Source organism: Vidua macroura, chromosome 6 (assembly GCF_024509145.1).
Source record: "Vidua macroura isolate BioBank_ID:100142 chromosome 6, ASM2450914v1, whole genome shotgun sequence".
NCBI classification, from domain to species: Eukaryota; Metazoa; Chordata; class Aves; order Passeriformes; family Viduidae; genus Vidua; species Vidua macroura.
Window position 1 is genome coordinate 40843714 of NC_071576.1, and position 18923 is coordinate 40862636.

General features: G+C 47.2%; 2 protein-coding genes across 5 annotated transcripts in view; one reads left to right on the top strand and one right to left on the bottom strand.

Annotated features, from left to right (window-relative positions):
* Nucleotides 1-10529, top strand: part of ALX4 (ALX homeobox 4) — a 44528-nt gene extending 33999 nt beyond the window's left edge. The window contains exons 3-5 of one of the 2 annotated variants that reach the window (XR_008437707.1): nt 3048-3176; nt 5238-5715; nt 8682-10529. Coding sequence is in view for 1 of the 2 variants with exons in the window: in XM_053981373.1 (XP_053837348.1) it covers nt 3048-3176; nt 5238-5561 (453 nt within the window). In the remaining variant the exon portion in view is untranslated. Of the gene's footprint in view, nt 1-3047; nt 3177-5237 lie in introns of both variants that reach the window. The other variant, XM_053981373.1, reaches the window with a different exon arrangement.
* A 5570-nt stretch (nt 10530-16099) lies between these two features.
* The window catches only part of EXT2 (exostosin glycosyltransferase 2), a 72905-nt gene continuing 70081 nt past the window's right edge, over nt 16100-18923 (bottom strand). For all 3 annotated transcript variants that reach the window (XM_053980790.1, XM_053980789.1, XM_053980788.1), the window contains one exon: nt 16100-18882. In XM_053980790.1, the coding sequence (XP_053836765.1) occupies nt 18744-18882 (139 nt within the window). In that variant the 3' untranslated portion in view covers nt 16100-18743. The remainder of the gene's footprint in view (nt 18883-18923) is intronic.

Genomic DNA, 18923 nt, shown 5'->3' on the forward strand with positions numbered 1-18923 from the left:
CACACAGGGCTTGGTGGCAGGGGCAGACTGGCAGTGCCCACTGGATGCAAGGGTAGAGGCAGCAAGAGAGTGAGCAGGAGCCTCCTTGCTTTGTCTCAGGCAACTTCTGGCCTCTCCACCCCCAAGTGCACATCAGCTGTGTATGCATATGGATTTAGGTACCAGCATATAGCTGAATGTTTATGGAGACATGAAACACTGTTCTGTAGATTTTTACAGGGCTGATTTGGTACATCAGGGCTTATAAAAGCGTTGTCTGCAGGAGTCAGACACATGACATTACTGTACACTCCTGCTGTAATTGCTAACACTGAGATTCAGTCCACGGTGACTGCTGGCCCCTGCACAATAGAAGTAGCTCATCCTGACCCCAGAGGACATGCTGCACTAGCCACTGCAACCTCCGCTGTCACATTCCCATCCCACAACAGCCGCTCTTGACAGGGAGTGACAGGCAATGAAAGGAAAATGAACTTCTGTTTGGGTTTAGATTTGCTTTTTAAAAGCAGGTGTCTTCTAAGACTGTGGAAATACTGAGGATTAGTTGAGGTTTTTTGCTGACATTTTCACATTATACGTTGCCATGCCTGTCTTGTTTTCCCCGGAGCACTGTGGAGGCCTGGAGAAACCCAACTGCAAGATACCAAGAACCCTATAAGGACTTGTACCAGAGGAGAAAGGACAGCTTTAAAAAGTGGTCCACACCTTGCCACAAGTGCTTCAGAGCTCACTGTCAGCTCTCAGAGTGCCTCTCGTGCCTCTGACACCAACACTTGGACTGAAGACAATCTTCTTCTTCAGCCTAATGTGACGACTTGCCACATCGTCCCAGCCCACCAGCCACATGGCAATTTGGGAACTGCCAGTTTAAATCACTTTGCTCTGTTCAATCCAATGCATAAATGTGTTAGAGCAAAGGCTGCGACCTCACTCTGCTCTGTCAAGGCAGCTGTTGTGTTGTCCTGGGAAAAAGAGGGCACAGACCCTGCACTGATGGCTTCAAAGGTCACACTGCAGAGCCACACACTGCCATGGGAGCCTGAGCTCGGCCGCCCTGCTCCCAGGTAGGATGTTCAGGCAGGCAAGGCAGCCGGTGCCTTCACCACAGAGGGAACGGCCGCGTATGCCTGGCATATGTTCATCCTGGCCTCATACACAGCCAGCACTCTGCTCCCTACCTGTTCTCCACCCCTCTGTGCACAGCAGGGCCTCCTCCGCCTGAGGAGGAACCAGGTCACCACCGCTAACTTTGAATCTGCAGATCAAAGCGGCGTGATCCAGGCCAGCCCTGGGACTGGCCTGCAGCTGGGCTGGAGTGGCTGTGCCAAGAAGAGGTGGAAGAAAAACAGACAGATGCCTGAGGCATCAAACCTGCTCCAGTAGGACGCTCTGCATGTGCAGCTGGGATAACGTTAGGATGCTTCTCCCGATGCTTTTTGCACCTACTGAAAACACAGGGTTATTGATTTGGGATAGAGTGTTGATAGCAGGTTGCTGCTTTGGCCAGTTTGTGGCTGGCCCATGCCAGTGGCATTGCCATGGCCATGGGGCCGGGCACTAAACCCTGTGCTATCCACAGCCCACATGAGGAGCACGTGCCTGGCAGCTGCATTATCGGCTCCTTGCCCAAAGCAGACCACAGTGCACATCCAGACCCTTAGCGGCCTATCATACCACAGGCCTACCTTGCAAGAGACCAGCACGAGGCTGTCTATGTGGTGGAAGGCAGAATCTGAAGCAGGAGAGCCTGAAACAACTCTTCCAGCACAAGCAGGAAGGTCATCTCAGACTGGAAACCCAAACCCCTTATCCCTCTCCATAGCAGCTCCTGGCTGCACTGACTCAGGCTGCAGGGGCCCCAGCACTCCTGCCCCTCCAAAAATTGTCCTGCCATCCCACCCTGTGCCAAGCACCTGCCTTGTCCTGCTGTCCTGTGAATACATGAGCTGCCTACCTGGCGTCTGCTTTCCCCAGGTGCCTGGCAAACAGAGAAGCCGCCCCACGGCCAGGTGTGGGAAGGGCCAAGCTGCTTGTCAGCAATACCCCCCTGGCCTCCTGCAGCGAGTCACCGTGTAAAACTCAAAGCAGAGCTGAGAGGCTCTAGGAGTGCTCCTTTCATGCACTGGCGTGACCTGCGCAACCCAGCCCCTGGTGATCGCCCTCATCTCTCAGTGCCTTCAAAGCAGCTCTTGATTGATGTGTTTCCCTGACTCACGAGCTTCAAGAGGCTTTGAAGACACTGGGCCAGGCTCTGATCTCTCTTAGGCTGATGCAAATCAGGAGCAATGGTGCTGACAACAGTGCAATAATCCACACTGATGTCAAGCCAGTAAAAATAAGAGCAGAAACAGAGTTTTGGTCTTTGCCTTGAAGGGATCCAAGCAGCACTGTGAAGCAAAGAGAAGTAAACCTTGCAAAGAAAACTCAGTGTAAACCAAAGGATGCTATAGAAGGACACCTGTCCTTTCCTAAGGCTAAGGAGGGAAGGGTTGTTTGGCTTTGTATTTCTTGTTTTGGTTAAGAAAAATGAGAGTTGGTGAGAAATGCAAGCTGCAGTCAATGGCATCATAGCCAGGATTAGTCTTGGGGAAAGCCCTATCACTGCTGTTTTCAGCCTGGCAGCAGCACACACGGATGTATTCACACTTCTCCTCTAAGACTGGCTGACAGCAGGAGAGCGGCAGGCAGAGCCCGGGTAACACAGATTTAGGGGTGAGAGGAAGATGGGCGATTCCAGGGCACATCAGGCTGTGGGAGGCAAGAGCTGGGAATGTCCCCAGAGAGCATGTGCACCAGAAGATGGATATCCCCTTTTGCATGGAGTGCTCCCTTTCCAGGAGCACAGGCTGGCCTCAGACCCTCAGAAGAAGGAGGGAAGGACTGTGTCTCCCCTGCAGAGCATGTGTGTGGAGCAGCGCCCTTCTCCATGCCATACAAAACCACCCACCTGGTGTGGCCCTGCCCTCTGGTGGGCTCTTCAGGGCTGTCGGGCTACCAGCCACTGCCGGGCTCCCCTTGTTCACAGCCCTGCTGTCGCCTCTCCCCAGGTGTGGTTTCAGAACCGGAGAGCCAAATGGCGCAAGCGGGAGCGGTTCGGTCAGATGCAGCAGGTCCGGACCCACTTCTCCACCGCCTATGAGCTGCCTCTGCTCACCCGTGCTGAGAACTACGCCCAGGTGAGTGCATTCCCCTGCCTGGGCACAGTGCTTCCTGGACACGCTGCCTCTGGTGCCAATCCCCCCACAGCCATGCTTCACTTCTCAGGCACATCCACCTGCCCTTAGGCAAGGCTGCAGGGACACCGGGGCTATACTGCCAGGCACTGAAGGGCTGGCAGTTTTTTAGTTGGGTGTCTTGTTTGGCTCCCTCATGCCCTGGCCCAGAGCAGCCATCTTTAAAGCAGGTACCAAGCCCAGCAATGTGTGATATAGAGCAGCACCCTTGGGCACAGGTCACTCTGCTCAGCACATCCTATCAATGTGTGCTGCTGCGCACTAGCTTTTCACTGGTTTAAAAAATATCCAAAAGGCTCATTCATGCCTAAAGAACAGCAGATCCCAGGGAGGCTTCCTGTTACTATGTCTGGTTTTGATGCCCCTTGGACATGGTGGTTGGATAAAAGCATTTTTCCCCTGGAAAATTCCCACAGCAGTCTCCCAGTGATGGGCTGTGGTATGCACAGCACACTTGGTGACATCTGGGGATGCTTCCCAAGGGAGAGGTAGACTTATGCTCCAAAGGAAGAGGGGAGGGAGCAGCCTTGTTGGGGTACCTGAGGCTGCTTCTGAGTCCTACCAAAACCATTCCTGCCCTGACCCTGGAACCAAGTCACAGGGTTGCCTCCCCTCCTTAGCTTCCCATCTTGGAAGACCTGTCAGCACAATTGCCTCCTAAACATTGGGCCAGCCCCAGTTTCACAACACTTCAGATGATGCCAGGCAGACTGGGGTTTGCTAGCTCCAGGGCTAGGCTGTGCCCAGAGAGCACTCCCTCCATCCTCTACCCCTCTTCCCACCACCCAGAATTTGCTCAAGGGCATGATGCTCTGAACCTGACTGTCCTCACAGATCTGCTGGACGTCCTCCCTCCCTGACACCCTGTCTGTCAGCTGCCTCCCCGGCCAGTGCTGTACCAATGCTACCCCGCAACCAAGCTGGGACTGTTTGACCTCTCTTCCTCTTGGCGTCTCCCATAAACTGAACAAGAAACCCTTTTGAAACAGCTGAGGTGCCAAAGCAGCTTTTCAAGCAGAGAACACTCTCAGCAGCCTTCTTAGCATGTCCTTCTCTTGCCTTTGTAACTTACACTGCTCTCTCCCTCCATACTGCCCTCCTCTCTCAGCACAAGAGATCAAAAAACTGAAAAGCAATTTGCAGGAGGTAAGAGATCAGAGAGGGCCCAAGGGCAAGCAGTGGAAAGGGGCAGTGGGATGAAGGGCGCTATGCTCTCTTGCTCCAGCCTGCTGCTCACCTCCTCTCTGCTTTCATCCTGCATGCCCATGTGTCCCCTGCTGCAGCACACCTATTCCTACTGCCAAATACTGAGCCCTCCTCTCTTCTTCTGCAATATCATTTTATGTGTGACACTGCAGGATCCCAGATGGTCTCTCGAGGTGGCCCTGCAGGGCTCTGCTCTGCAGCAGGGTGGGTGCTGCTGCATAGATGGGCACTGTTGCAGGAGAGGGGCAAGGAAGCTGCCTATGCTGAGAGCTCAGCTCCAACAGGCATGTCTGTGTGGTACAAAATAATCCTTGCCTAGGCAAAACTGCCCTGAGCTGGAGAGGGACGGTGGGTGAGCAGCCTCACAGCACTGCTTTCTGCCTGATCTCTCCCTAATGAGTACGACCACAGAAACACCGTGGATAACACAAAATTTCCTGCGCTGAGAAAAGTGCTCATGGTACAAAAAAACTAAGGGGAGTGTCTGGGAGCAGAATAAATAAACAGATGCTGTGGCAGAGAAGGAGCACAATCCTGCTCCCTGTGAGTAATCCTGCCACACTCCCTGCCCCTGTCCAGGCTGGCATACAGCTTTTGGAGTGGATTTGCTGGCTGCAGCAGGGCTGAGGGTGCCGCAGCTGGCAGGGGCCAGCAGACGGGACTGCATGCCCATCTCAATGGCTGCCCCTCCACTAGGCTGCCCTGTCAGGCCGGGGCTGGACACAGTCCATTCCCTCAGGCCAGCTGCCCAAAATATCCTGCACGGGGCAGCCCTGATGCTTCTTTTCCCACCTCCAGATCCAGAACCCCTCCTGGATTGGCAACAATGGAGCCGCCTCCCCTGTGCCTGCCTGCGTGGTCCCCTGCGAGACGGTGCCCTCCTGCATGTCCCCCCATGCTCACCCCCATGCGGCCGGCGGCGTCTCCGAGTTCCTTGGAGTCTCCGGGCCCGGCAGCCACGTGGGACAGACTCACATGGGTGGCCTCTTCAGCACAGCCGGGATGAGCCCCAGCCTCAATGGCTACGAGCTGAACAGCGAGCCGGACCGCAAGACCTCCAGCATCGCTGCCCTGAGGATGAAAGCAAAGGAGCACAGCGCCGCGATCTCCTGGGCGACATGACAGGGCTGCAGCCCGGTGCCCGCGAGACACAGAGAGAGCACGTGGGGACAGCCCAGTAAATCCATCCGCTTGGACTCCAGACAGCAGTTGCCTCCTCGGGGATCTGAATGCAGCACTTTTAGCTACCCTAGGCATATAAAGTACATATGTTAATGTAAGTGGAGAGTTTCCAGCATGAACGTGGCACCTCCCGCCTTCCTGGGATCAGGCAGAGAGAGGGAGGCTGTGGAGCAGCACTTCTTCCATCAAGATCTGGGATGGGATGCATCCCTTCTCACTGCCACCTCCCCAACAACCTGGGCATTTTTTCTTCCCACTGTTTTTTCTGACACCAGACATGCCTTTCCAAAGAGCAAGAGCCCACTGGCCTTTCAGCAGCTTCTCCCATCCCACCACCCACCCACACACTCACACACACATATTCTGCCCTGGGCAAGGGACTGGATGGGGACTCTGGCACCAGCAAAGAGACTCTCTCACACTGCCAACATCATTTTAGCAGGAGCTACGACTTTCCACAGCTGAGTGGGGAACAGGGCTGGGAAGATAACTGAAGCTAGAAAAAAGGCAACATTAGCCCACCTCCTTCTACCCTGCTCCTGCTCCATCTTGTACTCTGAGATGAAGCAGAGTTGTAGAGGCCTGTGAAGGGGATGCCCCTCTATCCACCATGGCATGGTGTTATGATGCTGAGAGTCTTTGCCAGCCCTCTGGTGACCCAGATGGAGATACATCCCAGCAAACAAAAGCTTTCTGGCATGGCTCAGTGCCCCAGGAAGTGCCTGGGCTTTGCTTTCCCTAGTCGTGGTCTATGTTGAGCCTCACAAGGATGGTGGTACAGGAAAAGATTTTCTCTTTCTTTCACTGGATTGGGAATTACTAACTTCAGTTTAGAGACAGCAGCTCTGGCAGGGAAGCACAATTGCTATGTAAATCTGCAAGTTCCCAAAAAGACTGCCCTAAGAAAGCGCTCAAGCACTAGCACACCGCCACAGTGGCCACCAAATTGCTCATATGCCTCATCCTGGGGTCAGCCATGTGCAATGACAGGCCCTCCCTCAGCCCTCCACCTCTGTTGCACACAATGGCCGTGGGTATCTCTGCACCAGGGACAGCAAAGGGAACAGGCTGGGAAGGGGCTCAAGGTGATACTGCCCCATCTCCAGCCACCTCAGTTCCTCTTCACTTTGCAGAGGAAATAGAAGAGACCAGAACTTCTCTGGTTTTTGTGAACCAACATGCCTCTCTGCTTTTCTGTCCCACTGCTCTTACCTGCACAGAGATGTTAAAATCTCCTTTGCAAGGCTAAACATTTTACAAGTTTTTCAGTGATCACAGTGCATGGAATAATTTCAGAATATCCTTTTACCCCACTGAAATACTGCCAAGGAGAAGCTGAAAGTCAGCTGAGCACTACCATCCATACAGTGTGGCTCTGCAAGCTGGGCTTGAGCTGGGGTAGCCATCTCCGAGATTCACAAGGAAATTATAGGATACTACTCCCATAAAAACTGATTTGTCACCCTGCCCTCTTTCCTCACGCTCAGTGTTAGGGGATCTTGTGATTTAAGGTCCAGGAATATCTAGTGGTCTTGGAAAAAGTTCCAAATAAGCTACAACCAAATGTTCAGCTTCAGGTTAATGAGCCATACAAGTATTTCCATAGTGCCTAGACTGTCAATACACTACCTTAATGATACACTATTGCTAGGTCAAAAGTAATGTATTTACTGGAATAAGAAAACACCAGTAGTACCGTTTCTTCTCTCTCCTCAGAAATGCTAAGAGATGCCTTCCCTGCTATGCACAGGGAGCCAGCATGCATTTCACTACATCATCTGCATAACTAGGGACAAGCAGCCAGGATTTACATCCCAGCCTAAACATTCAGGTGAAGCCTCTGGCATGGTGGCTTAAATGCTGAAAATGGTGCTGATCACGGAACCATGCAGGATCATGCTGACCAGTTGGAGCTGTGTACATCCCCACTGGATACCCCAGAAGCCACTGAGCTTCCCAGCTACCCAGGGACTGGTGGCAGGAGGCAATTTGTCCATCAGATTTGTGCAGGCAGCTAAGCGCAGTTTTGAGAGCCTTTTCCCAGGTACACTGGGGATCTTGATGCTTCCCAATGTCAGCAGACAATCAGTGGAGGGCTGCTACCTGAACAGTCCAGTACCATTGCTGACAAGGCAAATTAGCAACAAGCAGAGCTAAGGAGAGTGCAGTGGGGCAGGTAGGCAAATGGGGACAGGTCTTGCTTAGCCTGCAAGCTCTGAAGGCAGCTCCAGTGGAGGGCTGTATCTATTCAAAAGCTTAGCTGCATTCCCTACTGAAGTTAAAAGGTAGCTTTTCCTCACAGACTTCCATGGGGCCAGTATTTCATCTGAGCTGTTTAACAGCCCAGAGGATTAAGTGCTGTATCTCTCTCTTGTTAGAGAGAGAGGAGAGTCTCCTGGCAGCAGACTTGGCATTTAGAGAAGCTTGGCCCCTACTTTCTCTCACCTTAAAATTCATGTGGAAAGCACATGTTGGTCTCAGTCTAATTTAAACACCACTGCATGTGCCCAGCCCTCAACCTGCCTGAAAACACCACGAGGCAAGGGGAATGTTGTTCCCTGGACCCCTTGTGCAGGGCTCCCTTCCCACCTCCAGCTGCAGGCAGCCCCACTGCTCATCAGGCTCTGCCTCACCTCTCTGGGTGCTGCTGCCATTCCAGCATGGTCCCTTGCACCCACACTTCTGGGTAATGCTGGAAGGGGTGCCCCTCCCAAATCTTCAAAAGCAGTTGTTCTGGCAGTTTTTAAGCTACATGCATCTGTACTTAAAACACATTTTTAAAATTAATTTAAAAGGGTTTTTAAAACTAGCTGTTAAATTAACATGAAAAACTGTATAAATATATATATACTTATATATGTGTGTGTATCTATATATGTGTGTGTATCTTAACCTAGCCAGTCTACAGCTACTGCATTTCTTAAAGGTCACAGGGTCAGCGCTGTTCTTGCAATCTCACATTACCATGATGATACCTTTTTAATTATTATTATTGTTGTTGTTATTTTAATACTTTTCAATTCTATTTATGACTTTCTTCTCTATTTATTTCTTATTTAGTATTTTACTCCTGTCTATACATTGGATCACAATTCCCTGGCTTGGACTGGCCTTCAAAGCTGCAAGCTTTGTCCCCATCCACCACCACAATGTCTCACAAGCATCAGCCATCCCAACACTTGCCATGCCCATGGTGACATTCTCTGTGGGTGCAGCCCAGCTAACTGGGCTCACCCAGGTGCTCCCTTCAGCCTCATGGAGGGAGGAGCAAAACATTTCTCCCAAGCAGTCCTGGCCCTGGCTATACAGCAGGTATCCTACAATGTGCCTGCCTTATGTTGGCCATGGCTGGGAACCCCAGAGGTGTCCCAGAGCTTTGAGACCAGAAGGATGCAAATAGCAAGAGCAGCATGGGTTCCTGGCACTGGTTTAAAAGTGGTTGGGTACTACTCGCTGCCAAGTACTTGAAGGCACTTCTTGCCTTACAAGCAGTAGTTAGCGCTTTGGTAGCAATTGAAACCAGTGGGGAACTAGGCTGGGGCTTGCTGGGCCCTGCGGGGTCCAGACTCTTAGGGCTGCTGTGCCTCAACAAGCTCCTGGGGAGGAGCCAGGTCAGCCCCCTGGCATGTCACCTACTGCCAGCAGTGCCACCCACCTGCACTCCCAGCAGGCTTTCCAGCCACGTTCTGGCTGCCTCCTCCAGAATATGCTACCCAGTTCAGGTCCCACTGCCCCAGCACCTACCTGGTTAGAGCCTACAGGGAGGAAGACCAAGACAGCAAAATAAGAAGAGAACCACCCTCCCTGTTCTCTAAAGCCTGTGGCAGAGTGTGAGCGAGCGTCCATCCCTGCTGGAATGCACATCCCTGCCAGATGACACATCCTTGCTGGACCACGCCTGGCCTGAGCCATCGCATGGGCAGGGTGCTAGGGAAAGAAATGTATCACATGTGAGGTCGCAGAGCTGCAGCACACATGGCTTCACCTGCCCCACTAGCTGAGGGGACACATCTCCAGCCCGGGCCAGTACCCTGTGTGCTGCCCAACAGGGCTGCCTGCTGGTTTCCTCCTGCACGGGAGGTGTTTTGGGGTGGGGAGGTGCGTTCCCCTGATTCTCAGAGTACACTCAGACTGGGCAGCACATTGTAAAACACTCTCCAAACAAACTAAGGCAAAAAGGTAGTTTCTTGGAAAAGGATTGAAAAATAATCAAGCAGAGGCAGAGCCCTGTGTTTATTTTGCTGCTCTGACTGACACAGCAAAAAGCAAACAGACTGAGGGAGAAATTAAACCCAAATGGGAAAGGGGTGGAATCAGATGGAAAGTCATTCAGCCCTTTGCAGCTTCCCGAAGGGAGCTGGGAGGAGGCAAGGAAGCAGCCTTACACCCCCCTTAACTCTTTGCTGGTAACATGGTTCTCCACCCCCCCACCCCCCCCACATAGCTAGGTAGGTAGGTAGAGCTAGGACTTTTATACTACTGATTTTGAAGGACAGTTTTCAATGTATAATAATATATCAGTTTAGGTGTGCAGTGCTTGAAAGAGAGACTGGGAGAAAGAAAGAAAACAAACCTCAATCAATACTATTGTTTTTTTGTTGTAAAATATTGTAACCTTGTATAAATGCTACCTTTTTTTTTTTTTTTTCCTCTTTAGCTTAACAGCCTGGGGTAGAACATATAAAAAATAAAAAAGTTTAAAAAATGTTCAGGAAAAAAAAAGAATAAAAAAATCATTTAAAATGTTGTCACATGAGGTTTGTGCCATGCAATGTTATTGCCTATGCAACCATGTATTACCAGTTCATTACAGTGGAATATTAAAAAAGAACAAACAGTCTTGCAGCTTGATTCTTCTTAACTTTTTTTGAAGTAAGTTATTGCACTTGCAGGTTTGTTTTGTTTTGGTTTTTTTTTTGGTTTTTTTTGGTTGTTTTTTTTTGTTTTTTTGTTTTTTTTGTTTTTTTTGGTTTTTTTTGTTTTTGTTTTTGGTTTTGGTTTTTTTTTTTGGAGGTGAAGGGCTGGAATTTCCAGTCACCAATTTTTATTTTTCCAGGTTTTGAAAGGAGTGGGAAGGTCCCTGCTTCCCAGCCACCCTGGCCAAGGGGGCACAAACACTGTTGTTGTTTTGGTTTGCAATAAACTCCTTCTCTTCTCTCCTCTCAACTGCAATCTGGCTGGTTTGTTCCTGACTCATGACAGATGAAATGTGATCAGAGGGGCCTCCAAAATCTCACGTTAATTGAAGCTGGCAAAAAATACTAACAGTGCCCTTTTGAACTGCTGACGCAGTCCAGAATGGATTAGCCAGGGGTAGATTAACAACAGGTGGCAGCTCACGGGCTGCTGCCTCTCCCGTACAAAGAGCTGGTTAAGAGCCAGCAGGCGGGCACAGGAGCGTCCTGCCAGCCGGCTCCCGGCTAACGAGGCCCCGCTGCCTCTGGGAGCGCATTCGGCACCGCGTGGCATCCGCACTGGCCGGCACAGAGGGCACCCTGGCCACGGGTTAGACAGCAGGATGGTCTCCTTGCCTTACTGCTCTGCAGTTGCTGCTTCCAGCAGAACTTAAGCCTCACAGGGCTGCTGCACGTCTCCCACCGGTAATCACAGCTGACACAGGGAGAAGCTGACTTGGCAACAAGAGGCCACAGAACTGGGGACCCTCAGCTCCCCATGCTGTGGCACCACCCCTTTTACAAAGCAATGTCATGCTCAGGGCACCAAGCACAAGGTCTCTTGAAGCCCTAGGAGAAGACACCTGGGGCTGGCAGTGTTTCCCATATTCCCACAGGCCATCACACTCCCTCCATTCCTAGCTCCACTTTAGCAGAGGCATCCAAGCCTCACCCACCCTCTTCTCCTCTGTGGGTCTGCAGGGTTTCCCAGAGGTGCCTGCCTGCAGCCAGAAGCTGCTCAGCGGGCTGTGGGGCAGACTGAGCCCTCTGGGTTTCACTTGTCCTCACGCAAAGGGAAGGGTTTGTCTGGGCCCCACCAGTTCACAGGGCACAGCTCTTGTCCCACTGCAGGGAAATCTGCATTCTGTGAGGGCCTTTCTGTTGCTTGCACTCCATCAGTAAACTCAGCTGCAAAACTGTTTCCTTTGGACTGCACAGACCCATCAGAACCAGGACCAGTAAAAGCTCAAGTCCCTCAGATGCTGGGTGGACTCGAAAGGGCTTTTCGTGCTCAGGCAAAGCTGAGAAGGTTCCCAGCAGCTGCCAGCAACCCACCAAGACCCACAGAGCCCCTCTGGCCTTTCCATCAGTTGTCTGGGAGCATCAACTTGCCTCAGATGGTGCATGGCTGTTTTCTATCTCAAAAAGAAATGGATAATGCAGGTGCTGTTGCAAGCTTATCCATTCCTCTCACTTGTAGGAGAAAAATTCCTTCCCTCCCCAAGCACTCAAAGCCAGATTCTCCAGATGTTGGCAGAGTTCAGAGTGTTGAGAGCCTAAAGCCAGTTTCAGTAACATCCTGCTTGTATGGGTTTACATCAGAAATTGTTCCTGGCCTAAATGATGCCAAAGAACTAAAGAGTCTCTCTCTAAACTAGATAGTGGCAGAACCCAGATTAGAAATATGGATTTTCTTCTTGAAGCTGTACCTTCTTAGTGGAGTTACAGGAGTTATTTAAAACACATGGAAAAATTTCTCTCTGGGAGATGTGGCTGCAGCTCCTAGGTTAACACGTTCCTTCTCTGCTGGAGAATATGACTTCGAGGCAGGGCAAAGTTCGAGCAGTTTAAATGAAAAACAATTTTTTATTCCTGTGAACTAAACAGATTTGCCTTTTTTTCTTCCTCTTTTTAAAAGCAGGTTATTAACCTTTAAGCAGATGGATGTTCAATAATCTTCTCATTGGCAAGAAAGGTAACAGCCATGCAAGGTGCATCTACTTATGGCCAGCTGGAGCCCACATGTAAAGGTGTTGCATTTCATCTGAGACAAACAAGTGTTTATTATTTGTGAAAGGATCTTCCACTTTCTCTTGCTTTGCAGTTCGTAACTTACTCACAGGGCAAAGACAGATGCTCTGAGTTAGCAATCTGCTCCTTTTGCTGTAGCCTTACTGAATTCCTGCATCTCATTTTATGGTCCTTTCTCCTTAAAACATTTTCCCTTCCCTATTTGTATGAAGTGTGGCAAAGCAGTTATTGCTGCCATCAGTCTGCAACTGAAGGCGCCCGGCACTAACTGTGGCCAGCACCCAGCTGAGACCTGGCCCTCGCCTTCAAAGAGAAGTTTCACAAAAGGACCTGTAAGTTTACAAACAGCCAGCCAAGCAGGTGAGAAACAATGGTTTTCTTGAGTGTATGGCACATATACACATGGACACATGGGAAGGAACACTGGCAGTGGCTTGAAAAGCTCAGGTATCTTTCCAAGGCATTATGGGCTTATCTCCTGAATGAGCACAAGGTATTCACATTGGGCAGCTGGATATCTGTAAGTGGTACTTTGTTCAGTCAGTTCCAAGCTTTTTAGTTTTACAGGTTCACATCACTGCACAGAATGGAAGGGAGGGGCTAAAAGAGATAAGCTTCATCCTTAAAAGCACAGGATGCAACAGAAACCAGACTTCATAATGACACGTGGAAAACCTCATGTCTGCATATCCCACATTCTTCATGCCTTCATTGGTCAAATGGTCCAGCTTTGACCTTTGTCCAGCCCCCCTCAACTGAAACTTAGGTTAAAAATCTAATAGATGTGACTTAATAATTAAGCTGGTATTTTCTTAGTCACAACATTCCCCCTGCACAGAGTATGGCACTGAGCACTGACACAAGTTTATAGATCTAATAAAATCATAACCAAGTTGCACTGATCTCTGACCATGGTCACTACAGAGTTGGTATGCTTGTCTGGAGCAGGAGCACTTCCTGTTTATGCAAGTAAACAGGCATTTAGCATGACTAAAGGAAATTTGAAGGACAATTACAGGATCCTTTTCCAGACAAATGAAGACAGCAAACAGGCAACCTTGCAGGAAGAACCTTTGAGCAGCACTGTTCTCAGTTGGAAAACTCTCTTCGTGCTGCTAGCTCCAAGCCAGTTCACATAATTGCCTCAATTGTCCCTGTTATCCTTTAATGGGAAACATAACTCACTTTCAAAGCAACCACAAGAAGCTGCAGACAGGGGAATCCTGAAGATCAGCAGAGGTGGGACTGCATTACAGCCATTTCCATCAGGCTGAAATTACACAGAGTGCACCAGGAATGTCTCTAAATGACTTCAAACCAGGGCCCACTGAAGCCTGCTGATTCTTAAAGTCAAGGCTAACAGTCCTCTGCCTTGGTAGTGAGGAACCCAAAACTCCAAACAAACAATTCAGATAAAAGTGTAGTTGTTCTGCTAAATCCCAGGCTTGGGATATTGGTGTTCAATCCTGTTTTTACCCACACATCTCCAAAGGGAATCTGACTGCCTCATTTCCTTATCTGCAGCTAAAAGTTAGAGGCTGATCTTACCCATGCAGGAGGACCATGAAGCTCAGTTTCTTGCACTTAGATACAGCAGTGACAGGCATCATAAAAAGAACTTACACCGTCCTACAGGCACTCCCAACAGCATGAGATACAACCTAAGGACCTATGACTCAATAGTAAAGCAAACGTGTTCTACCTGAATTCTCTGCTAAGCAAATGCTATCTTTGTCACATGCCAATGTTAGCAAGAGGTTTGAAGTGACCACCTGCTCATGAGATAACCTGCAGATCCTATGGAGTATTGTGTTTGGTATTTTCTGGCAAGTTTTGACAGAAACTTTATTTTCAGCCTAAAAATTGAAATGAAAAGGCAGTATAGGTGAAATACTTGCCAGGATTTGCTCTGCTCCTCTCAGCTCTTTAGGATCAGACTGAAGTTAGCAACTGGACCAATTGGAATTGGGAAGTTGCTCATTTTCTAACACAGATTTAATCAAACATAAATTTGCAGAATTTGTTTTTGTGATTCGAGTACATGGATGAAATATATATATCCACGACTACAAGAACTACACATACTTTACATTTTAGTTTACAAAAGAACATGTTTTGCAGCAGTCATATTAAAATTTAAGTATACAAATCTTCAAAGAGAAAAATGGAAAAAATTCATATTCACTCTGTCTGATCCCATTTCCTCATCAGCACCATTGATTTTAATCTTTCTTCCATGTATCATGCTTTGGTTGTGAGAGCAGCTTCCATGTAAGAGGGCTGGACAGATTTATGCAGTACCCATTAACCATTCTGAGATCTTTCCTGATCAAAAGATATGCTACCTGTGACAAGTACCCAACATATCAGACATCCGTTATGGAGGGCATTCTTATCAAATCTTGGAGGTATATTTAACATTAAAATTGCCCTTCTAAATCCATTTTCATGTATCTCACTTTAGCATCTTTTTAGAAGGCTCAACACTCACCAATACAGCCTAAAAGAAAAATGAGTCAGAAGTACTGAGCATCACTTAAATCCCACCTCACAATTATTTTGATATCTGTGTCTCCAAGGTCTTTGAGTTTAAAAGGCTCTTGAATGGATAATTAAGAGGGATAAACTTGTTGCTAGAGTAAAGCATATTTGAACCACACCAGCGGAAGCATGATGGATGGCAGGAGGTTCCAGAGCAGGAGCTAGAGACGGAAGGACAGAGTCATTCAGAACATTAGGGCCTGAATCTTCACATCCTGTAATAAGACAGTGGAGCTGTGAGGAAGGAAAAACTCTTGCATTGTACGAAGAGATAGTGATGCTAAAAATGCATCCTTAGGACTCCCCACGACTGGCAGAGCAGCCCCTGCAGCACATTCCCCCTTGCCATGTTCAAGCAGCAAGGTGTGCCATGCACACACTGCCCTTTTGCAGCATGATCCACAGGGCTTCTGGAAACAAAAAGCTGCCACCACATTAGATTCCACAATCTCAGTGACTTAGCCAAAGATCTCTTCTCAAAAGCACAGTTATTTAACATCTGCTGTATCTCTTTGCAAAAAAAAAAAAAAAAAAAAAAAAAAAAAAAAAAAAAAAAAAAGGAAGGAAAGAAAAAAGGAAAGAAGGAAAGAAAGAAGGAAAGGAAAGAAGGAAAGGAAAGAAGGAAAGGAAAGAAGGAAAGGAAAGAAGGAAAGGAAAGAAGGAAAGGAAAGAAGGAAAGGAAAGAAGGAAAGGAAAGAAGGAAAGGAAAGAAGGAAAGGAAAAAAATCTGTTCCCTATTTCTCCAAGATAAATGCCATTGTCAAATCTTGGCAGAAAATTAGAGTAACAACTACTATCCCAAAAAGGTGACTGGGATGCAGACCAAACTTCTGTTTTCAAGACAACCATAAAACTCCAGTTATGAGAAAGACAAAATATTGACAGATCTTTCTGAAGTACATTGAAGTTTAACACAGATTTAGGTAGTAAAAGAGCTTGTCCCTGAAATTCTCCCTTCTGAATTAATTCATGTTTCCTTGTGCCACTCCAGAAGTGAAATACAATAAACACTCATGTGATTTAATTTTTAATATACAATTATCAAGCTTTTTTGGATATCATATATACAATGAAAAGTTAAAAATTATCTTAATTTAAAGATTGACAAAAACTCCATTGTAAATCAGACACACAATTGCATCTTATCTTTACAGAATTTGCATCAAGAACATCACAATAATAAATGCAGAGAGCAAGTAAGTAGGCAATTTTACAATTTTTCTTTATGGTCAATTGCCCAATTTTCTCCATGGCACTAAACAGAGACAAATGGGGTCATAAATGAGCTAGCCCTGTAAAAGCAACTGCAAAAGGCCAAAGGATAAAACATAATTGTTAGGGGTCACTGGACATTTTGTGCAAGGGGAAACTACTCGGATGCTGCTGGATACAGACACAAGGACAGGTTACCTTTTTACTGTCTGGAGATTATACCTCAGCTTAGCAGGACTGGTTTGGCTGTCTACATCTAAAAATATTCAACCAAGTATTTCAAATCCTCAGTGTCTTTTAAGACTGTGCAAAACGAACCTTTTACTGGCTTACTGAGAAAGAATCAAAAAATCACAGCAGCTTCACAACTCTGTAAGGAAGGAGTTATAACTCAGTTAAACTGTTAGGGCCTGCCAAGCTGAGATCAGCTCCAAAAGGACAGCTAAAATGGACTACTGCGCTGTTACAGCTACCCTTTTAAAGCAAACTTCTCAAGGGAAATATGCTGGTATCTCCTGATGCTCAAGCACCAGCATATAAATCAACAGGAAGATTCAAAAAGAACGTTCATGTTAATAAACCTGAAAGGCTGCAAAGGAGACATAATGAGTAACAAACCTTCCTCTCTCTTGTGATAGCCACTGTGCAGACAGCAGTTGTCACTGCAACAGCTATCCTTTTAGCTCCCATACCAACTCAGGAATGAAACAAAGAGTGCAGCAAAAAACATTTACTAGTAATTAAACACTCCCAGAGAGTCAGATGATACAGTTTACAGGCACATCCCAGGGAGGTTATGAAGTGAAGCATCCCCTCAAAGCTATTGTTCCAATATGACTTTTATTCACAGCACATCTACTGCATTGGGCAATAAGATAAGTCTTAGTGGGGGTGAGACAAATAGGAGCAGATGTTTCCTGTTTCTAGCCTGACTTTCATTTGGTTTCTGTCATTGCTACGTATCCAGTTTAGGAGAGGGGGTGAACGATGATGTCTAACACTTGTCCTATTGTTTGGGGTTTGGCAAATCTGAGGAATAAGGTTGCTTGCACTGTAACAGAAAAACAGCCCATCAAGTAGGATGTGTCTGTAACCAGCAGCAACAGAGGTTTCAAAAGACAGTGAAATCACACTTATCTAGTAACAAACATTTTATCAGTGGAGCTAGAAAATAGATCGCTTTCTTAGCCCAACTTAGGATCCTCAGTAATACTGAAGGGCAAGACTAAACAGTCCAGGCAACTTTATTTCTAATTTTGTTGCATTTAGTTTTCTCATTTGGGTTCATTTCAGTATGGAGAAACAATTCAAATGCTCTTAAGAAATATAAATCTTCTCCAAAAGATTTCCTAAATTGTATGTTTCAGCCTGTGGCAATGGGTCCCGTAAATTACAAACAAAGACATAATAGTTTTTCCAACAATGGTAACTTACAGGAGTTTGTAAGTGTGCGTTAACAGTGTCATACACACACACATATGCCTATACATTGAAGCTGGAACTGGAACTTTCTGCAAATAGAGGTGTTTTACAAATTAGTACACTTCTTGCTGAAGAGGATTCAGACATGAAAAACTTATTTCATACTTCATCCCTATGGATGGCTACAATGTAAAAGTGTAAACTGATTGCTGGTTTTATAATGAAGATAAAAAACATAAGAAGACTAAAGACAAATAATTTTCTGTATAATACAAATAGTTTTGATAGACAGTCAGAGTCTTTTGCATAAGTGCAGCAGAAAACCTGAGACTTACACAGGAAGTGCAGCGATTGCAGTTCTGTTCTGCAGGTCTCTGCTTTGAAGAAGAGTATCCTCCTGGCTGCTGTGTCTCCATCTCCATTAAAATAATTTAAGTAACACAAATTGCTTTGCTCTTTAAACTAGGTGAAAACAGACAGATTTTTGTGATGTTGTAAAAAAAATAAACATTTGTCTCATATTACAGAAGAAAATATTTGTTGCACAGTTACTTAAGACAACAGTTAAAGCTCAAAAGACAGAGGCCCACCAGCCACACAGGAAATAAACTCCTCCCAAAAGAGAACAGCTCTACATTGCAGACAGTTGCTTTGAATGGATAGATGCTCACTAACCAGAGAGCCTGCAGCACATTTAATAGAAGAGGTTAGTCATGCCAGTCAGACCACAGAGAGCAAGATTCTGTTTTATTCTTCCAGGTGCATAGCCTCCTTTGGACAAAACTGTGTGTTTGACATTTTTTGGAGAACCTGCAAATAGATTCAGTTCTCTGCGAGCAACAGAGTAGCAGTTGTTCAGATTTCAATTACATCTTTGTGCCATGTAAAAGGAAAACAACAACATTAATTCCCATCTCTCTCAGATGCAACCCACTCTCTAGCAAGTTTTGTCTTCAGGGCTTTATATTCCTTATAGGACCTTTTCAGCTGTCGTTTTCCTCACTGAGGTTTGTCTCACTGTTTACAAGCTGCCAATATTGGGAAAGCTCTTCAGTTTCTCAGGAAAGTCATCTTTGTACAGGACGGGGTCAGCACGATGCTCCACCACTTTGAGAGGCATGGTCCCAAAGACAGAGGCAAACTTATTGATGCATTCAGATCTGGTGAAAAGGAAAGCAGTATAATTAAGAACTCAAACAAC